At 56.4% G+C, this 27,007-nt stretch overlaps 1 protein-coding gene across 1 annotated transcript; it reads left to right on the top strand.

The window, feature by feature from the left end:
- The first annotated feature begins 7,107 nt into the window (after nucleotides 1–7,107).
- KRT71 (keratin 71) lies at nucleotides 7,108–15,810 on the top strand. Its single transcript, XM_055336871.1, has 9 exons — nucleotides 7,108–7,639; nucleotides 9,585–9,799; nucleotides 10,512–10,572; nucleotides 11,095–11,190; nucleotides 11,555–11,719; nucleotides 11,921–12,046; nucleotides 13,464–13,684; nucleotides 14,316–14,350; nucleotides 15,000–15,810. Exons 1-9 carry the CDS (start codon nucleotides 7,193–7,195, stop codon nucleotides 15,209–15,211), a joined length of 1,578 nt encoding a protein of 525 aa, XP_055192846.1. The 5' UTR covers nucleotides 7,108–7,192; the 3' UTR covers nucleotides 15,212–15,810.
- The last annotated feature ends 11,197 nt before the right edge of the window (nucleotides 15,811–27,007 follow it).

Here is a 27,007-nt window from a genome sequence, read left to right as displayed (position 1 = left end):
GTGAGGGAGTGTCCACACTGTCTAGGAGGATAAGTATCTGGTCCACTTGCCCTGTGTAGACCTCCAATGAAGGTTCATTTAGGGGCTGAGTCATCTCTCTGGGTGATGCTTACGCTCACACAGTCACTGTGCATGGATCGTCCTTCACATCTTTCATTACCTAGACAACTCCTACTCTCCTTTGACATTCTGTTTGGGTACCCACTCCTCCTGGGAGCCTTTATGAATCTCTAGGCCGGGCTGAGTGCCTGTTTTCTAGAACCTGGCAGTGCCCAATACGCACCTCCAACATGACATTTCCACATGTGATTGAGATGATCTCTCTGTGTGCAACTGATTTCATCAGTGCCAGACTTGGGGGCCCTGAGGGCAAGGACTGGCCTTATTCTCGGCTGGGTTTTACTCTTAAGGGAGCTTCACCTAACAGAGACACCCAGGAGATAATGCTCGTAGGATCTTCCTACCTGCCACAAATATGTTTAAAAGATTTGGGGGAGTAAACTCATATATTTATGGCCATTTTGACAAGGATGCCAACACCATTCCTGGACATGCTGGGACAGTTGGCTATCCAGACGCAAAAGGATGAAGTTGGACTCCCATTTCTCATCGTATGAAAAAATTATGTCAGATGGATCAACAATCTAAGCACAGGAGCTAAAACCATAAAGCTCTTAGAAGAAATATAGAGGTAAATCTTCATGACCTTGGATTTGGCAAAGGATTCTTAGATATGACACCAAAGTGCAAGCACCAAAAGAAAAAATAGGTTAGGTTGGACTGACTCCATCAAAATTTAAGATTTCTATACATCAAAGGACACTACCAAGAAAGTGAAAAGAAAACCTGCAGAATGAGAGAAAACATTTGCAGATCGTATATCTGATGAGGATATAGTGTCCAGAACATGTAAAGAACTCTTGGCGCTCAACAGCAAAAGGAAAAACAACCCCCTTAAAACGTGAGCAAAGGACTTTAACGGACTTTTTCTTTTTAAAGATTTTATTTATTTCTTCATGAGAGACAGAGAGGGGCAGAGACACAGATAGAGGGAGAAGCAGGCCTGCCGTGGGGAGGCCAATGCGGGACTAGATCCCAGATCCCATGATCACGCCCTGAGCGGAAGGCAGATGCTCAACCGTGTCCTAACAGATTTTTTTTTTCTAAGAAGATATAAAAGTGATCAAAAAGCACATGAAAAGATGCTCAACATGATGCATCATCAGGAAGATGCAAATCCAAACCATAATGAGGTACCATTCACACCCACCAGGACGGCTGTAATTAAAAAAAAAAAAAAAACAGTGGAAAATAAAAAGTGTTGGCAAGGGTACAGAGACGTTGGAACTTTTATGCATGGCTGGTGGAAATGTAAAATGGCTCAGTCATTGTGAAAAGCAGTTGGGCAGTTGCTCATAGAGTTACACGCAGGACTGTCATATGAGCGCCCAGTTGCACTCCTTGGTCCAAATCCCCAAGAACGGAAACCAGGCGCTTAAACAGGTTCTTGTACATGCGTGTTCAGAGCAGCCCTGTTTACAATAACCAAAGGTGGAAGCAGATTGCTATGGTCTTAGTGTTTGTAGCTCCCCCAAAATTCACAGGTTGAAATCCTGACCCCCAAAGGTGGTGGTATTTGGAGGTGGGGCCTTGGGGAACTACTTGGGTTATTAGGGTTATTAGGTCATGAATGGGACTGGTGCTCTAACAGAAGAGACCCCGCGGAGCTCCCTGGCCCCTTCTACCATATGAGAACGCAGGGCGAAGTTGCTGGCTGTGCACCAGGGAAAGGGCCCCCTCTGCGGTGAGACCGTGCTGGTGCCTTGACCTTGGACTTCCCAGCTCTCTCTCTCTTAAGTAAATAAACTTTAAAAAATATGATGAAAATGGGACAGTCACCTGTGTGCCACTAATGGAGAGGAACGGAGAGCTAATCCAACAGGTGGACTGTGCTCAGAAGCCAGTGCATTCGTGCACAGACACACGCTCACAAGCTCGCAGGCCTATGTTTGCAGAGGGTACTCGAAAGAGGTAACAACTGGCACAGCTGGGCACCGGCCGCTCACAGTAAATGTCAGCCACAGATCGCTGGGACAGCCATGCCACTGCCTACTGGCTGGACACCCATCCTGCTCATGCCCCTGTTCACGACCACCTGCACACGGATGTGCACCCACACACGTCGTCTGACACGCGCTGGAGCACATCTGCCAGCTGGCACAAGCCCGGGAGCCCGGGGCCGCGGGGGCAAGAAGCATTGCCCGGCCTCGGAGGGACCTCTTGGGTCATTTTGGAAGGATGCACCCAGCACCTGGGCAACAAGGCGCGGAGGTGCGGCCGGCCCTGACGGGGAGGGTGTGGAGATTGGGAAGGGCTCTGGGGAGGCTTCTTTGCATTGAGCCCCGGCTCCTCTGCTCATGTGACCCCCACTGAGTCACCTAACGCCCTGCTGCCTCGGTATCTTCATCTGTAAAGTGGGGTAATCACAGTACCTGCCTCTCAGGGCTGTTGTGAGGACTAAATGAGTCCATACACAGGCAGTGCTTCGAGCAGCGCCTGGCCGAGCTCCAGGACGCGGTAGTTGTAGGTAGCAGCAGCAGCGCCACCGTCATCATCATCATTTACGTGCTTCTCCCATCCGCCTCCGGGAGGAGGTGCAGCAGCTAGGAGCATCCCCCGTTTTAGAGATGTGCAAGCTGGGACACCTGCCTGCAGTCACCCGGCAGGACCCAGACCCGGGCCCTCAGACTCCTGGATCCACACGCTTGGCCAGAAGCGCGCGGTGGGGCTGGGGGAAGGAGAGGGCCAGCAAAGCTCAAAGGAGATGCTCCCGGCCCCAGAGCTGAGTGAGGAGGAAGCCGCTCGGGCAGCCACGCTGCAGCGGGGAACGGGGCTCAGCGCCATGCAGGACGGGCCTCCTCTGTCCTTTATATCCCAGCCCCTCTGGGATGAGCTCACCTCCAGCCTTGCCAGCTGCAAACCTGCTGAACAGCTGTCCTGCCCCCAGATGAGTGGCTCTGCTTGCGGCCAAGTCCCCCCAGGGACCGCACTCCATCCAGCTGGCTGGGCGCTCAGTGCCCCACGTGCCTGAAGCTGTGGGGGGGCGGGGGGGCACAGGGGCGGGAGGAGGAGGGAGACCTGTGGAGGGTCCACAGGCGTCCGCTCCCTTCCTGAGTCCACCCGCCGAGGAGGGCTGGCAGGATCTGAGCTGACGTCATCCAAATAACCCAGCTCATCTTGTCTAATTTTGGAGACAATTATTTGCTCCGAGCACCACCTGCCTCTCTTGGTGCCTCCAGCCCCTCCGCACCCCCCACTCCTACCCACACAGCAGCCACATCCTGCTTTCCCAAGCTGTATCGCTCGGGTTCTATTTGGCTCCAGAGCCCTCAAGGACTCCCTGTCACTCACCCTATAACATCCTAGAACATACACAGCTTGGGCTCCAGGAGCCGTCCCCCATGGTGGCCCTTTCCTAGCGCTTGGTCCAGCTAGAGAGGCCTTTCTCACCCGTGCCCTTCCTGGCTGCTTTTGTCATTCCCCGTTGCTGGTCCACCCAAGCCTTTTTCCCTGAACAGACTGGAGCCCAGACCTCCTCCTCCAGGCAGCCCTCGTGGATCCAGATTCCCTTCTCCTCTGCGTCTTCTCTTTTTCTCTCACCCAGCAATTACCCTCTTGGGTTGTACTAGGCCACTCTCCCTCTGAGGCCTTCTCTGGAGGTTTATCAGACCCCAGAAGGCTGAGAGTAAGGAGCCAACCGTCTCCACTGGGACCACGGAGTCGCGACAAGCATGTCCAACGGATCATCACAAATGTAGAAGCAAAAACATCCAAAAAGCTACAAATTATTTGCATAAATTAAATAACAATATTTTGGCTATAAAACCAAGAGCAATGGGACGCCTGGGGGGCTCAGCGGTTGAGCGTCTGCCTTCGGCTCAGGGCGTGACCCCGGGGTCTCGGGATCGAGTCCCGCGTCGGGCTCCCTGCATGGAGCCTGCTCCTCCCTCTGCCTGCGTCTCTCCTCTCTCTCTCTCTGCATCTCTTGTGAATAAATAAATAAAATCCTTAAAAAAAAAAAAAGCAACCAAGAGCCATACAAATGTAATTCATGCAAGAAGCAATTTAAACTTTTCCTTGAGTGTGTAAGGAAAGCTAGAGGGTCCTGGTAACTCGGGGGTTTGATTCTCTGATTGATGCACTTCCCCACCATTTCGCAGATGGGTGAAACTGGGGCGAGGAGATGTCCGAGCCTGGCTCACCATCTAATTCCCAGTTAGAAGACCAAGTGATCCCGGGAGCTCAAAGGACGTGAGGGGAAGATGAAGCTGGGGAGGGGATGAGGGCAACTGTCTCCTGTCTCTGCTGCCACCACCAGAGGCGTCCCAAAGCAGGGGACTGTGCCTCCCCCTGCCCCTGCGTCTCCCCAGAAACTTACTTAAGGCTAGGGCAGGGCCTTCGTAACCTTGCTGAACCCTGGCTCTGTCCTGGTTTCCCTCCGTCCCTCCTTTTTTCCTCCAGCAAAAAAACGCAGGCACCCCGGGAGCCCTACCTGGGCCCACCCTTCCTGTGGGTGGCCCCGAACTCTCCTCCTTCTCCTCCTATCATCATCCTCGTCAACAACATGGGGTGTTCCATTCCCGATGGCCAGTATCTGATTAACTAATTCACGCTAAGGTGTTAATGACTTGTTAATGTCTTGATGAGAGGCTTTTCCCAGGGATCCCTGCACTTGGATGGATCCAGAAACTAAGATCTTTGAGGGCAGGATAGTGTGAGGCACCCCCGCCCCCAGCACCCGGTAGGTGCTCAGTAACTGATCGTGGATCAATAGCAACAGGTCTAATGTTTGAGAAGTGCTTCCTACTGAGCTTTGTACTTGGCAGGCGCCTGTTAGTGCCGATTATTATTATTATTTCTAATAATAATAATAATAATAAAATGGCAAATTTTCCGTGGTCAGAAATGGTCTGAGTGGAGAGATTTCCCAAGCCTGGGATCTCTGGGAACATCGGTCCCTCCTTGTCCGACAGCAGGTGACACAGCATGGAGATGTGCCGACCCAGGTGTCCTCTCCCTCCCAGAAGGAGGGTGCAGAGGAGGAGAGGACAGGTCGATCCCTAGCTTCTACTTGACGCCCCACTTTTGGTAGTCGATGACATCGGTTGAACATTGAACACGTCGCAGGCACGTGCCAAGCTCTCCACTCGGGTTAGCACACGGAGCTGCCGCAGCTACCCCATGAGGGGTTTATTATCCCATTTACGTCAGGGAAACCGAGCCTTGGAGTGGTGAAGCCCTGCTGGGTGCTGCAGTGGGATTCAGAGCCCTGGAGCCAGCTCCTGGCCTGGGCTCCCACCTGGTGGCATCTAGGCAGACGCGGGCCGTGGGCTCCCTGAAAATGCACCATTCCTGCTGCTTGGTGGCCGCCCCAGCAACCGCCCGTCCTCTGGCACCTGGGAGCGATGTCCCGAGGCTGGCCGTGGGGCCCTGAGGACAGGTACAGAGGAAGGGGTCGCCTGGGGGCCATGGGACCCTCACCCGGCCCCACGTCCTAGGGGACCTGGCAGCAGAGGCGTCAGTGGACAGAGCAGTCCAGCACGCGGAGCGGCGACCATGGTACACGGGGTTCGAGGCAGGATTTTGAAAGAGCAGAGGGTTTGGACCGGAAGGGATGGGGAGAAAGGGTGTATCAGGCCGGGTAGGGATGGTGCGGGGAAATCACGGGGTGCTTGGAGATGAGGCCTGAGGGGAGGCGTCCCGGCAGAGGCAGGGAACAGCTAGGAAGGAGGCTGTGGGCCGAGGCGCGCAGGTACACGCACGTCACACACACAGCGAAGCCCTGGGGGGGTGGGGAGGGACCTCGGGCTAGGAGGGGTCCCAAGAGCTGGGAGAGCGTTTAGCCTTAGGCCACAAGCCGTGTCCCCTCCACGGGGCACGCGCCTGGCGCACGGAGGCTGTCGGTGGAGGTCTATGGAGGGGAGATGGGCGGTGGAGGGGGGGTGGGAGGATGAGGACCAGCAAGTGGTCTCCGAGCTGGGGGACCGTCCACCCTCCTGACAAGGGAAAACTGAGATGACACGGCCTGCAGAGGGACCTCCTGGGAGCGGCCTCCACTGTGGAGATGCCAGGCCTCCCGGGCTCCCAGCCGGGCCCCCACCCCCAGGCTCACCCCGACGGCAGCTCCTCCACCTGAACCCAAAGCAAATGGTTCCAAACCATTCCTGTCCTCGCCTTGCTTGTCAACACGTTCACGTCCGAAGGAAGACGGAAATGAGCCAAGAGACCCCCCAGGACACTTCCTTCGAGGCCTCCAGCCCCCGCGAGCCTCCTCTGCCTCCCTGCCTCCCGTGACGCGACTTCCTGAGGCTTTAGCCACCCGCCCCCCAATCCCAGCCTCCTGTCCTGGGATCTGTCCCACGCCGGCCGCCCAGCGACCGTGTCTGGTGCAGCCTGCAGCCTGCCTGGCAGGGCTCTGGGAGGGGTGACACGTGCGGGGGGCCAGTTCCCGCGGAACCATCGGAAGCACGTGGCGACCCCGCCGCCGCGCTCCCGCCCCATGCCAGGGAGAGGGTCACCCTCCACCCCTCACACCCAGGAGGCAGAGCCGCTGTGGATTAGGGGAAGAGGCCACGGGGCAGGGCGCGGGGTGCCTCGGGAGGCCCAAACGAAGGGGCTCTTTCCGGGAAGGAGGAGGACACAGCTGTGGGTTCGAGCCCCTGGATACTCTACGCAGCGGCCCCCCCTGTCCAGCGCAGTCCATACCCTTCTAGCTCCCTGCGCCCCCGGGAGGCAGCCTGTGACCCAGAGAAGACTAAGCAGGATAGGGATGGTGAAGTGCCAGTGACATCCCCCTGGAGAGGCTGGGGCCTGGGGCAAATTACCCGATAACAGCAGGTTAATTAGATAAAACCCAAATTACATGAGCAAGGCTTGCAAGCCCAGCAATTTGAAGGTTTCATGTTGTTTCAGAGGTGGGGAGGGCTTGATCTCTAGCTCAGCATAGAGAAAATGACTTCTTGCTCCCAGGCAAGCCAAACCCATGAATTAAGCTCTTGACTGCCCGTCCACGAGCCCCAGTGCCAAGCACATATAAGGAAGGGTGCCTGCCAGTCCTCACTGCAACCTGCAGAGCCCGGGTAGGATTTGGCCTCCGTCCCTCCAGCATCTGAACTCCATCTCCACCACCAGCATGAGCCGCCAATTCACCTGCAAGTCGGGAGCTGCCTCCAAGGGGGGCTTCAGCGGCTGCTCGGCTGTGCTCTCCGGGGGCAGCTCATCCTCCTACCGGGCAGGGGGCAAAGGGCTCAGCGGAGGCTTTGGGAGCCGGAGCCTCTACAGCCTGGGGGGCATCCGGAACATCTCCTTTAATGTGGCCAGCAGCAGCGGGAAAAGCGGAGGTTATGGGTTTGGTCGAGGCCGGGCCAGTGGCTTTGCTGGGAGCATGTTTGGCAGCGTGGCCCTGGGGCCCGTGTGCCCGTCCGTGTGCCCTCCGGGGGGCATCCATCAGGTCACCGTCAACGAGAGCCTCCTGGCCCCCCTCAACGTGGAGCTGGACCCCGAGATCCAGAAAGTGAGAGCCCAGGAGCGGGAGCAGATCAAGGCGCTGAACAACAAGTTCGCCTCCTTCATCGACAAGGTGGGACGACCTTCCCTTCTCTTCTTAGAGCCTGAGCTGTTGTGACAGCAAAAGGGATTCAGGTCAGACATGAGGAGGCACGTAACGTGGACGAAGCAGGTGTCTTCTTTCATCGGGGTGATTTGTGTGAGATTCCCTGCAGACTTTCCTGGGAGAAGACAGAACGAGGCTGTCTCTACTGGCAGGGGCGTGTGGGGGTGGTGGTGGGGTTCCTGGCAGGAGCTCCAGAGGAAAGGCCCCCGCTTCTTACTGGAGGGTCGGCTTGGTGCCATTGCTGAGCCTCGGGCCCTTGCAGCTCACGTGTGGGAAGAGCCAGTGCGAGGGAACCTGACCCAGAGTCTTCCTCCCACCCATTGGGAGCGGGTCTCATCCACTAGTCATTTGACTGGATGGATCAGGAGCATCCCTTTGTGGTCATTCCCACATGGGCCCCTCGAGAGGCCGACGAGGGCAGTGGGGGGGGGGGGTGTCCCCACAGAGCTCTGACGTCAGACCTGGCTTCCGCTCTGTCCCCATCACTTACCGGCTATGTCTTGGCTGAGCCAGCCGCAGAGCCGGCTGTGGGGAGGGTTGTTTATCCTGCCTGCGCCTCTCCTTCCTTATCTCTGTAATGCAGATAATAGCCTACCCCTTGGGGTTTTTGTCAGGTTTGGGAAAGAAAATGCATGTGAAGATGTTGGCACAGTGCCTCCCGCATGCTGAGTGCTCCCAAGTGCTGGTTATTGTCACTATCATTTTCATCTTCGGACAAGTGGGGGAGGAGTGTCGAGAAGGGGAGGAACCTGAGGTCTGGAAGAGGCCTCGAGGCATCATCCAGTCCAGATAGGCCTCGGACTTTTGGTAGATGAGAAATTATTACTCCCGTTCGGTGAGTCAGCAGAGGCACTGAGGTACATGCCTTGCCAGGGAACAGCATCTGGGGGTGGTGGGTGGAGGGATGGAAGGTGAGGCCCAGTCCCGGGGACCGCAGGGCCATGTGGGCACATGACATTCTCAGTGATCCCGATTGTCCAGCGTGCGGGGTCCTGGGTGGAGGGTTTACTCTGCGCTAAACGCTCAGTCTCAGGGGTATACGTGAAAGAGTCAGGATTAGTCAAGCCAAACCAATGCTGGAGGATCTGCTGGGGGGGCAGGCAGTTTGGGGGCTGATCCCATCTCAACGCTGAGTCCCAGCCAGTTTTCTGAGGCCCTGTGCTTATGACAACAGGGAAGACAACCTTATTTAGACAGTGGCTGTGCTCACCTGGATTAAGTCATTTTTAAAAAAAATTTGCGCGCCTCCCCCCGACGCAGCACACAAGAGAAGAGTATGTGGATCCACTGCCTCTGGTCGGTCTCCTGGCCCAGGGAGGCGACAGGGGCCCAGGGAGCATTGTCTATCCACGTTGCCCCACGTGTCATGCTTGCTCCACGGAAGATGGTTCTGAGGAGCAGAGTTAGGGCAGAGGGAGGAGGCCACGGGCAATGATGGAGTTGGAGCCTGATGCAGAAATCTAGAATGCCTGGAAAGTCTTGGCCCATTGAGCCTCACTGAGCTTGATATGCTATAAAATGAAGACCAGATTCCCTACTTCAGAATGGTCAGATTTTCCAAAAATGGACCCAGCCTGTCTCCGTCCTGGTAGTTTTTAGGTTCAGCCCTGCCCTGCGCTGGGTTGGCCACATTGGGTTCTGAATGACAGGATACATGAGTTCTGGGGCCACATGTCTGGGTTCAGCTCCGGGCTCCCTCCCACTTATCAAACCGTTGGACCTTGGAAAGAGGCCGAACTTCTCTATGGCTCAGTTTCCCTTCCATTAAATGGGGTTACTGGCCTGCCCGCCTCATGCAGCCGTTGTGAGGGGCAAAGGAGAAAATGCAGGCAGAGCGCTTTGCACGGAGCCTTTGGATGACGGGTATGACTGCGTCCTCGGGGCTCAACAGTTTCTGCACTTTGGGTCCCAGGTGCGGTTCCTGGAGCAGCAGAACCAGGTGCTGGAGACCAAGTGGGAGCTGCTGCAGCAGCTGGATCTGAACAACTGCAAGAACAACCTGGAGCCCATCCTCGAGGGCTACATCAGCAACCTGCGGAAGCAGCTGGAGACGCTGTCCGGGGACAGGGTGCGGCTGGACTCGGAGCTGAGGAGCGTGCGGGATGTGGTGGAGGACTACAAGAAGAGGTGAGCGGGGAAGGGGTCTCCCCGCAGCCGGGCAACTGCCCCTTTCCCTCTGAGCTCCTTCTGCAGGAGTGGCAGCTACCTCGGCTTGAGGTTTTTGGAGACGAGCGGCAGTGTCCCTTGTCATACCAAGCAGGATTATTCCAACAAAACTCTGGAACTTGCTCTCTGCACCTCCAGCCTCTGGTCTGGCACTTAGGACAAATGCTCATTTAGCTGGACAGTGGTCAAAGGACTACATCTGGCTGGATGAGGGAAACCTTGGGTAAGCTACTCAATCTCCTAGAGCTTCTGGGTTCTCCTTGGTAAAAGGAGGCTTAAACCCGTCCACCTCCCAGAAGGGCTATGAGGAGTAACTAAGGAAACACTCCCGCTCGTCTGTAAGGCTGTAGTCAAGTTTCCAAGGAGGAGCTTGGTTCTTGCTACCTATGAGATTTCCCATAGAACGTTGGCTCCACATGCTCCTACTTCATTTTCAATAACCACCTCCACCTTTTTTTTTTTTAACTCCAAACTCAGTCTCCATGTCCCCTGCTCCACAAAGCCTTCCTTGCCTGGTGGCCCCACCAGCCCAGTACTCTGTGGCCCATTAGCCTCTGTCCCTCAAACGGGCACACTGCCTCTTGTGTAGAGCCTTCCTTGAGTGAAAGAGGGTCCTCAGCGAGAAGGTTCTAAGTGAGACGTAGTCACCGACCGAGCCCTGGCATTTTGGCAGGTACGAGGAAGAAATCAACAGGAGGACGGCTGCAGAGAATGAGTTTGTGCTGCTCAAGAAGGTGAGGAGGAAGGCAGGCCTTGAGTCCAGGGCCGCCTGGGACCAGGGGGAGCCGAGCCTACCCGGGGGCTCTGCTCGTGGCGAGAGAGCCAGTTCCAAACTAGTGGCGTGAAGGCCGAGGAAAACCACGATGGACTTTCCAGAGAGGGAATGAGAAGGCAGAGAGAGTTCGATGGCCTTCCTGAGCGTTTCATGTGGACGGGGTTTGTCCACAGTGAAGAACGGCAGAGGACGACACACAGGGCCTCCCCTGCGGCCACAGGGCCTGACTCAGACGTCAGAGGGACGGCTGGTGGCGGCCTGGCTGGGGCTCCCTTCCTTAGGGGGGTGCCCTATCCCTGCTGAGGGAGCCGATTCTCAGGACGGGGTGGGGCTGGGCCTTTTGCTCCACCCTCTCCTTTCCCATGAGCCTCCCAGAGAGAAAAGGGCAGCTTTTCTGTGTGTGCAAGGCACCCGGGCTGGGTGGGTGCTTCCTTCTCGGCTGCACGGGCAGTGACTGAGGGACGTCGGGGGCATCTTTCAGGATGTGGATGCGGCTTATGCCAATAAGGTGGAGCTGCAGGCCAAAGTGGACTCCATGGACCAGGAGATCAAATTCTTCAAGTGTCTCTATGAAGCTGTAAGTCTATGTCTACCCCCCGCCCCCAAGGGCAGCCAGTGGGTAAAACTGTTCTCGGGGTTGGGAGAGGCTCTCCGCTCTCAGGGAGGTCCCCCTGTTAGGCACTCATCTCCCATTTCAGCCCCGAGAGGCTCCTAACCTCCACCCTCTGGGTGGAAAGGAAATGGTCCGGGTCCTGGCTTCACAGTGGTAGGAATCCATCTGGGGCTGGAGGAAACTCATCTTGCCCGGGGAGCAGCAGCCTTGGTCCAGAGCCTCTAAGTCAACAGCACCCAGATTTGTTTATGTTGCTTGGGAGACGGGTGAAGGGGGGGTGTTGGGCTCTGATAGTCAAGTCCTGAGACCAGCCCTGGTCCCCATGTAGGAGATCGCTCAGATCCAGTCCCACATCAGCGATATGTCCGTCATCCTGTCCATGGACAACAACCGGGACCTGAACCTGGACAGCATCATCGACGAGGTCCGCGCCCAGTACGAGGAGATCGCCCTGAAGAGCAAGGCCGAGGCCGAGGCGCTGTACCAGACCAAGGTGAGCTGGGCTGAGGCAGGACCAAAGAGGGCATCCCCAGCAGGCATGAGGGCTAGGTCTGATCATTCCCAGAACAGAGGCTGTGTCCACTTAAGCATCCACCATGCCCTTCCCCTGGGACATCACCAATCCCGAGACATCATGTGGTCCCATGGCACGCTCCTCATGCTCACCCCTGGCTCTGTGCTTTGGGCTCCCCAGTTCCAGGAGCTGCAGCTAGCAGCCGGCCGGCATGGGGATGACCTCAAAAACACCAAGAACGAGATCTCGGAGCTCACCCGGCTCATCCAGAGAATCCGCTCAGAGATTGAGAATGTGAAGAAGCAGGTGAGGGGACCGGTTGCCCATGGCCTGGGGCAGGAGGGCATAATTGGAGGGGAAATGAGTTGGCCAAGGACATCAGCCTCTCAAATCTCTGCCCACAAGAGGAAAGGAGCCAATGAGGTCACTGTCTCAAATCCTTGGAGCAGACATCCCTGGGGCATCTCATCTCCCACTCACCCCAAGGACCTCTGCTTTGAAGCCCCTCCTGTGGGAAGTCTTCTCTCTCATTCCCCAGTATGGGCTAGGACCACTTCCCCCCATTCCCTCTGCCCCTATCACGTGCTCCCTGGAGCCTCTGCTTATCCTGTCCTTGTCCCACTTGGTGATTCCCCAACGCCAGCCTGTCCCTTTTCCCACTGGACTGGAGGAAGGCAGAGAGCTGGCTGCTTTGCTCCCCATTGCTTTCCCAAGGTCTGGTACAGTGCCTGGCACATAGTAGCAGCTTAATAAACGTATGTTGATGAAAACACTGATAAGAGGGCTCAGAGAGCGCCTATTAAAGCACCTTCTGTGCCTATTCATTAAGGCCTTGCTCAGACCCCTCCCGGGACTCTAGGCTGCAGTCTCAGCTTGAGTAGGTGGGGAGACAGGATGTGGTTATAGGATAACCATGGCAGCGCCTCCTATCGCTTTATCATGCTGAAGCGTCTCAAAGACTCCATGAGGCAAGCGCTCCCCATCGTTACAGATGAGGACACTGAGGCTCAGACAGGTTCAGTGGGTTGCAAGCTGGTGAGTGTCAGAGCTGTGATGGGAACCCACTCTGACTCCTAGTCCAGTGCTCTCTCCATCTTCCCATGGGCCTTAATACTTAGTGACTCCAGGACGTGGGGTAAGTTGGTCGTCCTCTCTGCACAGGGTGGTGTAAGGACAGCATGAGTGAAGGTATGCAAAAGGCGTGTAAGGGCTGAGGGTAGTGCCAGGCATACAGTGAGCACTTGGGAAATAATAGTTGGTTCTGGAGACTCCTTCCCTGTGCCCCTCGTCTCTGGCCCTATGCACCTGCGCAGCCCCTGTCCTTGCACTTGCAACACCATATTCCAAGGAACTCTCTTCCCAGACTGTAAACAACTCAAGAGCAGAAAGCCAATCTTCCTCTTATTCGACACCCTTGGTACGTAGGTGGCCAAGTAAATGTCTTTGTAATGAACCGACGAGGTACTGAAGTGGCTAAGGTCACAGGAAGGAGGGCGACTATTTCTTATCACCACCAATGCCTAAACAGAAGCAAGCGGAGAGACATAGAGCTAGGAAGGACTTGCCGGCCCCAGAGGGGGCTCCGGCCTAGAAGACGGGCAGGAGGTGTGAAGGGAGGAGGTGGGCATCTCTGCCCAGGAGTCCCCAAGCACTAGTAGGATTTGGATGTGGGGGACTCTAATCCCCCCTTCCAGTTTTCCAGCTTCTCTGATTCCCTGTGCAGGCTTCCAACCTGGAGACGGCCATCGCCGACGCCGAGCAGCGGGGTGACAATGCCCTGAAGGACGCCCGGGCCAAGCTGGACGAGCTGGAGGCCGCCCTGCACCAGGCCAAGGAGGAGCTGGCCCGGATGCTGCGCGAGTACCAGGAGCTCCTGAGCCTGAAGCTGGCCCTGGACATGGAGATCGCCACCTACCGCAAGCTGCTGGAGAGCGAAGAGTGCAGGTGGGGGGCTGGGGGTGTGCTCTGCAGGAGAGCCCCAGGGGTTTGAGAAGGACAAAAGGAGAAAGCTTAGCAGGGTCTCCTCCAGAAAAGGGCGTCCTTGGGTGATGATGGGAATACATCAACAGTAATTCAGAATCCGTCCCGGGCACGAGCGCTCCCTGTATGCCAGGCACTGTGCCTTGGGGATCAGCCCATCCACCCTTGAGTTCCCTGGATATACCTACGCATACTGTCCACCCCATTACTACGTGAGGTCTTCTGTTCCGACTTCCTTACCTATCCAGGTACAAGGTGAGCTTGTCACAGATGTTCCAGGGCAACCTTTCCAGCTTCCCCAATGTTCTCAGCAGATGAGAACGACTCAGTGCCCGGGCCTGGCCTTGGGAAGCGTGCATGCCGCCCCGCGCGTGTGCCTCGTGCCCACTACTGTGACTTGGACTGTTGCCTGGTCACCCCAGGGGCAGCAGCCACAGCTTCTCAAGCTCTGCTTGTGCCAAAGAAGCCCTGGAATTTCCATAGCGGCCCATTGGGTTCAGAAACCCACATCAGGCCCGTGGGGACACTAGCTTTGAGGTGAATAGGTTGTGGGTTGGGTGACTGCTCACTCTCATTTTCTTTCTTTCCCAAACAGGATGTCAGGAGAATTTCCCTCCCCTGTCAGCATCTGTAAGTACTTGTGTGCTTGGACCTAAGACTGTAGAATCTGCGGGTCGGAAAGGGCCTTAGTTGCACCCCGTGTGCTGTGCGTAGCTGAGCAAACTAAGGAGCAGAGAGCAACAAACTTTGAGGTCACACAGCCAGATAGCAGAGGCACGGCCAACGAGCAGGCGACTCCCAGCCCAGAGCCGCTCCCTCCCCATCCCTGTCTCCCTGCTCCAGTGCTCGGAGGCAGCTGGGAAGTCTGTGGCTACTGGGAAGGGGAAACAAAGGATGCAAGTGTGGGAGGCTTGAGCACCGCCCCCTCCCCACCTGGCTGCAAGTCTGGGCTGGGGAATTAGAGGCCGGGAAGGAATCCGTGATGGCAGGACAGCTAGCAAGAAGGGGAGGACAGGTTGGAGGCTGGGAAGTTTACCAAAAAGGCTAAGAGAAGCGAGGCGGTCCCTGGAATGGCAGGTTGGTGCTCTGGTTCCTGGACCAACGCGAGGGGCTTCTGAGAATTAAGAATCGGCCAGATGGGGCTAAGCTGGGCCAGGCAAGGGCAGGACTGGGGGAAGCGATCTTTGGGATTTACCCCCACTCGGGGGAGGGGGAGGAGTGGCCAGACCGAAGAGCCTCCCGTGCCCGGCTGAGGATGCCACCCGCTGTCCCTCCGCAGCCATCATCAGCAGCACGAGCGGCAGCGGCGGCTACGGCTTCAGGCCCAGCTCCGTGAGCGGCGGCTACGTGGCCAGCAGCGGCAGCTGCATCTCCGGCGTGTGCAGCGTCCGCGGCGGGGACAGCCGGGGCAGGGGCAGCGGCAGCGACTACAGGGATACCCTGGGGAAGGGCTCCAGCCAGAGCACCTCCTCCAAGAAGGCCGGCAGGTAGAGACGCTGCCACGCCACCGCCGCCGCAGCGTCCCCAGCTGTGTCCCATGCGCGCTCTCCCGTCCCCGTCAGCCCCTCTCCACCCTGCCCTGCTCTTGTCCCTCCGGCCACCCTACTTCCCCCAGCCTGCGTCTCCCTGAGCCTGGACAGGTGTGGATGGCCCTACCTGGCAAAATTCCTCCTGGCGCCTGCCTGGCGTCCGCCTCCTTGGCTAAGGTCCCCCCAGCCAGGCCGTGGGCTCAGCTCAGCTCCCGGCCTTCCGTCCTCCGCGCAGCCTCCGGCTCCATCACCAACTACAGTCTGGCTCCCCGGGTCACAGACCGAGGCCCCGCTCTCACACTGGGGCCTCTGCCCCAGCGACTGCCTAAGCTGGGAGCTGGTTCTGTGTTCAAGAAAAGGAGGACCGAAGGGCACCAGCCAAGGGAGGCCGGTCCCCACGCCACCCTGGCCCCGTCTCATGGCTCATTCCGAGTAGGACCAAGTACGACTCAGGTCTCTCTTGCTCTCCTGTATCCAGAAGCAGAGAAGAGGAGGCCCCTCCACATCTCCTTTCTTCTTAGAGGCCCCCCCATTGCATCCTCAATAAACAGCACGATCTGACAGCTTGGTCTCGGAGTGGTCAAGGTGGGGACACCTACTCAGTGCACCACCCAGGCACACGCAGACACACACACCGGGTGCGCTGCGCCTTGCCCTGCAGCCTGCTGTAGAGCCGAAGAAGCAGCTCTCAGAGCACGGTGGCCCGGGGGCTGGGCAGTGCGGACCCTGCAGGGCAATGAAGCATGAGGCGTGGGCCGACGGAGTTTGGGAGGAGGGAGGAAGGGGAGGTGGGAGAGAAGAAAGGAGGAACACAGGAAGGGTGCGGTGTGCATGCAGCACGGTTTGTGGCTTTCAACCAAAGAATTACCTGTGTCTACTGATAGAAATGGTCCTGATGCTGACGGGGACCCTCTGGCCTCCATCTAAGAGCTGGATCTTTCCTGGAGGGAAGCTGGGGGCGTGGTAGGCGGGTGTCTGTGTTTATTCAACCCTTTCCTCACTGCTCAGAGGCCTGGGCCTTTGGGGGGTCACCCAGGAAGGGTAGAGACGATGGGGACCCCACACTCTGAGCCTGCTGGGATGCTAAGATAGGAAACAAGCTCTTGGAGCCTAAGCCTGGACCAGGGTGAAGGGAGTCGGGGGTCAGGGCAGGCTGTGAATTTCAGAGACTGTGTAGACGGCACCGTCCCAGACAGCCATGCGGCCTGGGGTGGGGAGGGCTGCGGGAAGACAGGCAGGTCTCCCAGCGACCAGCACGAGCCAGCAAGCCTCAGCCAGGAATCCTTGGGGGCCTGAGGATCTTACAAGATGAAAGGTAGAGGGGCTGGAGGAGAGAGGGATGGATGGGCTGGCTTGGCGTGGGCCAACGTCACAGGGCCAGGCTCAAACCCCTGCCACCCAGGAGGTGGCCATCAGCTAGAGCCTCCCATGGCTCTCAACCTGGAAGTCAACACCACCATGTGGGTGGAGGAGGGTGAGCAGTGCAAGACTCAGTCATGGGTTTACTTCCATCCTGTGTGAGTGTGTGTGTGTGTGTTCAGAATTGGGTAGCGACCAACCAAGAGCAAAAAGAGCCACATCCTACCTGCTGCCTCTGCTACCTTTGCAGCAGTAAGAACTGAGGTGGGATAACGGGAGAGAGACTTTCCAGTTGAGAGACTTTGAAGAGCTGCACTAGGTTCTCGAGTGGAGGGATGGAGGATGCTTCTTCAGATGCCGCTGGCTCCTCACCCGGATGTGGGGGGGAAGTGAAGAACCCTCCCACCTCCCCTTGTGCCCAGGGCTCTCCGGGGTTTCCTGGGTGGGCCGGGTTGTCCTGGGTTTTGAGTCTGTTTTCTAGAGCAGCAGATCAAGGTGCTGGAGGCTGAGTGGAGCTTCCCGTGGGGATAAAGTGAGAGCACCACGATCTCGGTGGAGATCCGAGTTACGAGCTTGGCAGGTGCCAGAGTGAGGGACTCAGCTGGCTGTGGGCTACAGACCAGGCAGGAGTTGACGGATGACGTGGAGGGCTCCCCCGAGAGAGAGCTCCGAGGAAAGAGAATAATGACAATGACTCCCAGGTAGGGTGGCCATGAGGTCACACGAATCTAGGTGGTCATTTGATCATGGTGGCCAAGAGCAGGGGTTCTTCACGCAAGCTCAAAAATAACCTGGGAACTTAAAAAAAAAAACACCGATGTCCGAGCCACTTACTCCAAACCAGCTAAGGCGGTCTACTGGGGTGGGGCCCCGGCCTTCACGGGGATCTTTCGAAAGGCAGCAAGGGAATTCTAGTGAGAATGGAATCAGTGGAGAAAGAGGCCCGAACTCCAGTAAAGGTAGCAGGGTCTTGGAACGAGGGAGCGGAGATGGGGCCAGGGCAGGCGGATGGCGGGGTGAGCTCTGAGAGGGACGTGGGCGCGGGGCACTGAGGAAGCTTACACCTAACAGGCTAGACCCGAGTCAGGTGAAACGGCCGTGTGCTGAGGGACTGGGCGGCAGGGCTCTGGGGCACCAAGAGGGCATGAGGGGTGGGCAAGGGAGCCGGTCGCAGGTGTATGAGAGCATCGTGATGGGCCCCGAGTCCCCCTCCGGATCTGTGCCCTGGCGCTGCCTTCCTCCCCTCACAGCTATGGTGGAGAAGCAGAAAGCAAAATCACAGCCTGCACTCAGGAAGCTTCTGGTCCCACGGGCAGGAGGAGCCACCCAGGAAGGACACGGATGGAGGAAAACGTGGTGCACATGAGTGAAGTCCCCAACCCACCTCATTGGTCCTTTCTGTCGCCTCCCCCAAAGCCGGTGAGGGTCTGGACCGTCCTCACCTTTGTACTCTCGTGCCTGGCACACCACGTGCCCTGAGCACAAGCTGGTGGACGGATTACCCCTCCCCAACCCCTCATGGGACTCTGACTCCAGGTCGCCACCGTGGCCACTGAAGGACCCCTGGAGGGGCCCCTGCTGCCAGGCACAGCACCAGCCCATCTGGGGGGGCTGCCGGGGTCAAGCTGCCCAGAGACGTGGAGGTTGGCCCTCTCAGGACATCTCTGGAGGCCAAGGAGAATAAAAAAGGGTTCCTTATGGTGCCTGGGGGGCCTGCCACGGGGCTGAGCCTCCCGGCCTTGATCACGGCTCCTTCTCTCCACCCATGAAGCCTCACCCCCTCGGCCCTTCCGGGGCCGCAGCCCCAGAGCACCAGACCGGGGCCCGGGAGGGATGGGAAACCGCCCATGGAGCGGAGCGCCCACTGTGGGCCCGACTCTCCCTGAGCGGCACATGCCACCTGTGCCACCTCTCTGAGGTGGGTGTTATTATTCCCGAGCCAGAGACCTGCGACAGCCAGGGCCACGGAGCCAGGATTCCATGAGGTCGGTCTCTCCAAAGCCCACGCTCTTTCCCGTCACCACCCTGCCTGCCGGTGTGGGAACCATGTGCCTCTGCCCACCCAGCTGCTGTGCGTTCCCACCCTGCGGGCTCCCTGCCCGGCGTCTGCTGGAACTTCCATCATATTCCATCATCCGGAGCCTGATGTCTCTGTGTCCCAGGCACTGGCACACTTGCCGTGTAACCCTGATCTCCCCACTGTAGGCTGCCGGCAGAGGCTGTGGCCCCATTGTCACCTGCCCGTTCTAGAGGCCAGTCCCCTCAATGGTGGGGGCTGTCCAAGCAGCACATGGATCAAGCCCCCCTTGAGGCCCTGGTATCCTGTGCCAGAGGTGGCAGAGGAAGTGGGTGGTGTTGGTCCCGGAGAGGGAGCAGGAGGGAGCCTCAGGGGGGAGGGGAGTTTGGACCCCGCGTGCGGGGAGGGGCACCTCTGGGGGTAATGGGGCTGACGCAGCCTGCGGTGGGCAGTGTACCCTGAGGGGCTGGCGGGGCTCTGGGGGCAGGAGGATCAGGATGCAACCCTAGACCAGCAAGAAGAATCTGGAGAAGCACAAAGGAGGTGGCCCCGGTCGTGCGAGCGGGCCTTGGGGGCACGGTCCTTTCTCCAGACAATGGTCCGGTAGCCGGTCCAGCGGCCGAGGGCAGCCAGCCCCTCTGCAAGCACCGCGGGCAGAGGCATCTTCGCTTTGCTCGGGCGCAGGTGTCGAGTCTCACGCCTCGGCCTCCGACGAGTCCCGCGTCGCGTCCGACCGCCCCCCTGCAGCCACCCTGGGCCTTGGCTCCCCGCCACGCGATGGGGATGGTTTCCTGTCTGGCCCCCTCGCGGGCCGGAGACTCTCGGTCCTGCCGCCGCGCCTGCTGGCCCCGGTGTCCAACGTCCCCGGTCAGCTGTGGGCTTATCCCAGCACGGCTAGATTTCTCCCCCCCCTCGGCCCCGGTTCTTTCTCGTGCTCTCCACGCTGCCAGGGATGCCGTCGCCGTCTCTCACCGGTGCCAGTGGAGGAGGGAGAAAGAGCCCCCCAAGGACGAAGACGGAGCCATAAACAGGTGATTCAGGAGCACAGATGACCCAAGGATTAGCTCCATTTATAAGAAATTGAAAACATTCGTTTCCTAGGAACTAGCTCCCCTCACATGGTCCTGATTTTATTTTTTAATGGCTCCCCGATTGTCTTGGAATCTCTTCAAATCGGGAGAGAGGGGTCTCCAGGCTGCCATAGAAAACCCTCAAAAGAAGGAAAAGGTGGACAAACCATGGCTTTTAGGACAGATGGGACAAGGAGGGGATAAGACAAGGGTGGGTGGTGGGAAGATCTCTGCTTGATTTTCTGCCCTAAGCAGACAAGTGGGGAAGCAGGGAAACGGGCCCCGTCCAGACCGAGGGAGATTTGAAAATGAGGGTTCATGGGGGGACCTCGCTCCCCAAAGCCAGGAAGCCCAGAGTCCTCCCTCTGCACATGCTCGGCTGGCGGGCCAGCCCAGGCCCATCGCTCTCTCCGAGACCCCTTTCCCCACAGGCAGGGTAACCGAGGGCGTCTTCCCAACTCGGTGGGAGGCAGGCTGGGCACTGCCCTTTGAGTGTCCTTCATACTTTCTCACAGCAAAGGTGACACTGAGTGAAAGAAAGGCCTGGCCAGGGGGATCCCTGGGGGGCTCAGCGGTTTAGCACCTGCCGTTGGCCCAGGGCGCGATCCTGGAGTCCTGGAATCGAGTCCTACATCGGGCTCCCTGCATGGAGCCTGCTTCTCCCTCTGCCTGTGGCTCTGCCTCTCTCTCTGTGTCTCTTATGAATAAATAAATAAAATCTTAAAAAAAAAATAAAAAAGAAAGAAAGAAAGGCCTGGCCTGAAGGAGGTGGGCCGTGAGGGAGCTCTGAGCAAGCCCCGGACCTGCAGGCCTGTAGAGTGGGGCGCAGAGAGCCCACGATCAGTTAGGATTTCCAATCAGATATAGGGCTGCCGGCCTTGGATGTTGCCAAAACCAGACATTCAAGAAAAAAAAAAAAGAAACAATTACCATCCACTGCCGTTACCGTTTCATAAAGGAAAAGGATAACTTAGCAGTAGGAAGGACACCTCTCAGAATTCAGTTCAATCCCTTAGATTAAATGAAGTTAGCCCCGTGTAAACCGTGTCGCCTGCCCTTTCTTCCCCCCTATTAGCTCGGGACTAGGAAAACTGCTTCAAGCTGCAACCTCTTTGTTCTCTCTCTGTGTCCTCATCTAAACAACGAGAACAAAGTCACTCTGGCAACTTGGCAACATTTAGAAAATCATCGGGACGACAATGAAGGGGAAGCCTGTAGAAACCCAGCGCGAGCCATGCAGTGAGGCCAGGCGCCAGGCTGCAGAGGCGAGGCCTCATGGGGCTATGGGGCAGGAGCTCTGGTCCCCAGATCCACCTCCCTCGCAGCCCTGTGCCCCACGGGTGAGTTCACTACCCTCTCTCTGTCGGTTTCCCCTTCCGAGAAAAGAGAAGAATTCGCTCCTGGCACTCCTGGGGTTGCCCCGGAAACTACCAGCCCTACAGTCGATGTCAGCTGCTATCACTATTCACTATTAGTGTTCTCACCCTACTACTGAGACAGTGGTAACTACCTAGGAAACCAGGGGGACGTTTCGGGCTCCCGTGGGGACTCTGCTCCAGTTCCGTCTGCCCGTCTCCCCCGTCTTTGCCTCCTACCCCAGACTCTTGTATTTGAGCCCGTGTTTCTGAACCCTGCCTCCTTCGGGGCCTAAGCTATTCAGAAGCAGGCCCAGGGTCTCCTCGCCATGGTGAGGCTCTTCTTGGAACCGAGCCCCCGGAACCTCCTCCTGAAGCCATGCCTCAGCCCCGACATGTACGGGTTGCTCTTGGTGGCTTGCCCTCAGCAGGATTGCGGGTGTCACCCCTAAGAGCTCATGGCCTTTCGTAGTCTCGGCGGATGTGTCCCTTTCCTCCCGGGCTCCCTGGCAGGACAGAGCCTGGGAGGAGCAACGGAGTCTTGTGCAGTGTCCAGGACAGAACTGCCACAAGCTGAACCCGCTCTTCTTGGTGATGGTGGCACAAGAAACCCGCAGAGCCGGTGCCTGGTGCTCCACCACCACCCAACCCCTGCCCCACGCCCCTCTCTGCCACTCAACCACCCCCCGCCTCACTCCAGACCCAACTTTGATGGAGGTGGGGATGGCCACCTGACACCCCCATGGACCACGAGCGCCAGCAGGCACCTGCCCAGGATGACTTCCTGCCTGGAGAGTCCCAGAGCAAGAGCGGGCAGGCCGCGCTCCCGGTCCGTGTCCAGCCCGGCAATAGCATCTCTGCGGCACCGCGACTCACCATCTAGGGAGGCCACCAGGACCGTGGAGAGGAGAATAGACTGGAGAAAGGCCCCGAGTGGAGCGAAGGGGGGGGGGCCTCTAGGCCACATCTCTGAGGCCTGCAGATTTGGAAATGAAGCATGGGAGGGACCTCTGGCCCTCGGCAGAGGCGGGCTTGCGGAGCGGGCAGGGGGCAGTAGGAAGATTGGAGACAGCCGTGCGCTGATACCAGCTTTGTCCGCTCTCTGAAAGAAATGTGCCTACATAGATATGCCTACACACGCATATAGGTACCTCTGTACCTACATAGGAGTTTTGGTTTTTTATTTCATTTCATTTTATTTATTTATTTTTAAGTAATCGCTACACTCACCGTGGAGCCCGAATTCACAATCCCAAGACGGAGTCACATGCTCTACCAACTGAGCCAGTGAGCTACCCCTGTACATAGGTTTTTCATTTTTTGTTTTTTAAAAAGATTTATTTATTTATTTATTTATTTATTTATTTATTTATTTATGAGAGACAGAGAGAGAGAGAGAGAGAGAGAGAGGCAGAGACACAGGCAGAGGGAGAAGCAGGCTCCATGCAGGGAGCCCGATGTGGGACCCGATCCCAGGACCCCGGGATCACGCCCTGAGCTGAAGGCAGACACTCAACCACTGAGCACCCAGGTGTCCCTATTACTTTTGTCTTTAATTTAATGTATCTAATTGTAAGTTTAGATAATTTAATTCGAATTGTGGCTATGTATAATAAGCAGCTCCCAAAATTCTTGAAAATGTAACAGTTGGCTGTGGTCAGCCAGCTGAACTTGCCCCAGCACAACCCTGGTCAGAGATAAGAATAAAGGGAGGCTGCAAATGGGACAATGGGTTTTCGGAAGGAATGAAAATGGAATTTTTCTTCGTTGAACTAAACGGGCATTTATTGAGTGTGATGGTTAAGTTTATGTGTCAGCCTGACTGGGCTATAGGATGCCAGACGTTTGGTCAAACATTATTCTAGGTGTGTCTGGGAGGGCGTTTCTCGATGACATTAACATTTGAATCTGTAGACTGAGTAAATCTGATGGTCCTCCCTGCTGTGGGTGGGCCTCCTCCCATCGACTGAGTACCCGAATAGAACAAAAATGCTGAGTTAGAAGAGACTTTGCTGGTTTGTCTATTTGAGCTGGGGCATTGGTGTTGTCCCTCAGACTAAAATTTGCACATCAGCTCCCCTGGTTCTCAGACCTTTGAACCCTCACTGGAACTACACCACTAGCCCACCTGGTCTCCAGCTTGCTAAGTACAGATCTTGGAACTTCTCGGCTTCCCTAATCACGTGAGCCAGTTCCTTATAATGAATATCTGTATCTATCCATCTCTCTCTCTCTCTCTCTCTCTTGCTTTTTCTAGCTATCTATCTCTATCTAGTTATCTCTTTATCTCTCTCTATCTCTGTATCTCTCCATCCATCCAACCATCCATCCATCCATCCATCCAACCATCCATCCATCCAACCATCCATCCATCCATCCATCCAACCATCCATCCATCCATCCATCCATCCATCCACCCATGCATCTACCTATCTCCTGTTACTTCTGTTTCTCTGGAGAACCCTAATTAAAACAGTGAGGTCCCCTATGGCGCAGGGATTGTGCTGGATGGCTGGTGCAAGGCGGGGAGGGTGGGAATATGGTTCTGGCCCTCAGAGGTCTTGTGAGTTAAGGGAGGCACAGATGCTCACAGAAACAATAACTTGTGCAAGCTCTAGTGATGGCCCTGAAGGTTGTAGACCCCAGATGTGGAGAGGGGAAAGGATGTCTTCACCTTGTCCTCAGCTTCCTTGAACGTTGGATGACAAGCTTCTCTTCCAGCTGCTGAGGTGTCTTCACACAGGATGAGAGCAGTGGTGGCTTCCTGGATGAAGCCAGCCTTTAGGGGCAGGTATATGAAGCTCATTTTGAGAAGGAGATGATTACTCTGGTGGGAAGAATAAGAATAAGGGGGAAGGAGGAGCAAAGAGGGTGAGGGTAATCACCAGACTTCTAGAGTTGGAGATGCCCTTAGATTTAGAGATCTCGCAGATGAGCAATGTGAGGATTGCAGAGGTCAAGGAACTTGCCCACGGTCACACAGCTAGCTGATGAAAATATCAGGCCCACTTGACTCGAGATAGATAAGCCTGTTCTTAATTTATGCATTCATGCCCAAACTCACATATTCGTGTAATTATCCCAGTTAGCAACTTATTTCCAGATGCATGGGGGCGGGGGTCCAGGACTCTCAGAAAGCCATCCTCAAAAAAGGGCAGGGAATATGGAGACAACACTATGAAATGCCTAAGAAAAAACAATGAGGACATCCTATTAAATAAGTAGCTTTCATTAGTCTCTGAGAAAGGGTGTAGATATTTGGATACCTTGGCCTTGCATATGCTGTCGTGGGGGGAGACCCCAGTAGCTTCCTCTCTACATCCCCATCCTTAGCTCCCAGACCTGAAGTACCAAGGAGAACGCAGTCAGCAGGCTCGCTGTCTGACCTCTTGAGAGCCCCAAGCACCCCAGGTAGCCCCACCGCCTCCACACACTGAGCCGAAGCCAATGGAGATGATCTGCTGAGACATCCAGGCTTTAGGTCCCCAGCGGCCAGGCTCAAATGAGAGTCTTCTTGGACTCCTCAGAGTTCCAGGTCTGCATGTGGCAGCATAGAGAGGGCCTCCAGCTCCCCGACTCCAGCCTGCCCTTCTCTTGCTACCCTTGGCTCTGTCCTCACTTCGAGGACCTCATGCAAACCCTGGCCTATGCTTCCAAGCTCAAGCCACAGCTGCAGACAGACAGGAGGCATGCCCACCAGCAAGGCAGTCTGTGCTCCAGAAGATGGGCCTGGGGAAGAGGCCCTCACAGGCCTGAGTGTGGGCTGGGGGTCGTAGGTGGGCAATTCTGGGGTTTGGATTGCCTAAAAGAGAAGAGTGGCTGCAGATGAGCTTGTCCCAGTGGCCCTACAGACTCCTAGCTCTGTGAGGAGAGGGCAGCTGGTGGGGACCAAAGCAGGACCCACTAGAGAAGGGTCTAAGGCAGGGGCCCTAGTGAACTAGTATAGGGGTGTTCCTGGACACAGGACTCATACTTGGGACAACAACTGGGGCAGACCTAGGCACCTAGGCCAAGGTGAGGGTGTCAAAGGACAGGAAGATGAAGCAGGTAAAGGAGCGGTACTGAGCCCATCAGGGAGATGGGAAATACACACAGTGAGAAACCTTAGCGGTAGGAATAACGGTACTAGCTATTGTCTGTTGAGAGCTTCTTGGGTGCCAGACCATGGGCCAGATTCTTTAAGGATATTTCCTTGTTCAGTCCTCATCAACAACTCTATTAGCACCCCCATTTTATAGAAATAAGGAAACCTAGGGGCAGAGAGACTACAAAATGTACTTGGGGGTGTGTGAACCAGAAGTGGTCCTCACATTCTCTCCTACCTGGATGGTGCACGTGTACTGGTGCTGGGCCAGAGGAAATTTCAGTTTCCCTCTTGCTTCTGTCCCAGGGCCGGGACACTGGTGTTGAGAGAGGTGTTCCATGAAGCTGCGGATTCCGTATGGGACCAATGAAGTAGGTCTGGGAGAGCAGAGGGTGGAGCTGGAGCCAGTACTGTGAACTGGGCAGGACTGCCAGATATGCTCAAGGCCATGCAAGAGTCTGAATGTCCACATGGTCAAGGTCCTCCTTAAGGGGTGGCCAGTGTGGCCATGGTCATGAGCCTGGTATGCTGGGGAGGGGGCAAAGGCCCCCAAAGGAGAAGCTTTTCAGGAATTTCTCCTGGGTCCTGCCTGAGGTCAGTGGCAGTGGTTCTCGGCATCTCTAGGTGGGCGCTACCTATCACAGGGGGGTAGGGTCAGGTGCCAGAGGTACCCCTCTCTTCCCCAAAACATACCTGGGCTGAATCGGCCACAGCCTCAGTTGTTTTGACGGCCTTGTCAGAAGCTGCTGCTTGCTACACTCATCCTCTCGCCGGGTAAGGACTGTAATTTGGCTTTCTAGGTGCTCATTTGTGGTTTCCAGACACTTGATGGTATAATTACAGAAATGGACTCACCACCTCCCTGACTCTGGGTCAGGTGTACCTGTTGGTCCAGAGTTTGCCGCTGGACATTCTGAGGACATAAAGCAGCCCAGGTATTGCCCCTGCCCCTGTCCCATCCTCAGTGCCACAGAGGGGTCTCCTCCTCGCTTGGTAGGAGAGGAGACCTGAGAATAGAGAGCAAGGCCCGGCCTTCTGATGGAGAATGGATGCCGGGAGCCAGGAAACAAAGGGGACGGTCTAGTCCTATTTTGGAAAAACCCAAAAGGAGGAACCTGGAGGCACATTAGGAAGAAGGTTGGGGCAGAAGCTTGAGGATGGGGCTGAGAGGAGCAGGAGGGACCTGGCAATGCAGCTCCCCCTCCCTGCAGACACGTGAAAGGCTGCTTCCCAAAACACAGAGGCCATCCCTGCTGGCACACAAAATCTTCCCGGGCTTTCATAGCCTGTTTTATAGTGCTGACATTATTTTTGATGTGTATCAGAAAAGGTGCCATTCAATAGCTAAAAAGTTGCTTTATAAACTAGGTATACAGGGCAGACTTGCAGGCCCATCTAAAGCAACACTATTAAAGAAAATAACATCCAAGTGGTTTGTAGATATGGGCAAAATCCTGGCGTGGTGCCCACATGGCTGTAGATGGGGAAATGTTGACGACACTGTGTCATTTTCAGAGGGCAGTGGGGGGAAAACAGGCCCTGGCTGGAGAGGCCGGCAGTCCCAGTGTAGGGGTGCGTTGGCTGCCAGGCCCGAGGGCTCTGAGAAGCACAGGGCCAGGCAAGCTGCCACAGTGTAGACTGCTTGGGATGGAAGTACATTTTTCTCCTTGAGAGTCAGTGTCCTCCAAGTCAGAGAGGGAGTAGCGACTCAGAAATGTCCCCAAATATGGAAATGGAAACATTTGCCAGGGGGAAAGAGAAATTCGAGCCTCTTCTGTGTCAGTCCATCAAGTAGAACCACGACCAAGAAGCATATGTTATAGGGAGGCGACTTGGACTCTCAGTGAGGAAGGGCTTGCTTTTTTCTAATGAG

This window comes from Nyctereutes procyonoides, unplaced genomic scaffold (genome assembly GCF_905146905.1).
Source record: "Nyctereutes procyonoides isolate TBG_1078 unplaced genomic scaffold, NYPRO_anot_genome, whole genome shotgun sequence".
Lineage (NCBI taxonomy): Eukaryota > Metazoa > Chordata > Mammalia > Carnivora > Canidae > Nyctereutes > Nyctereutes procyonoides.
This window is presented reverse-complemented; position numbering and strand designations above follow the sequence as displayed.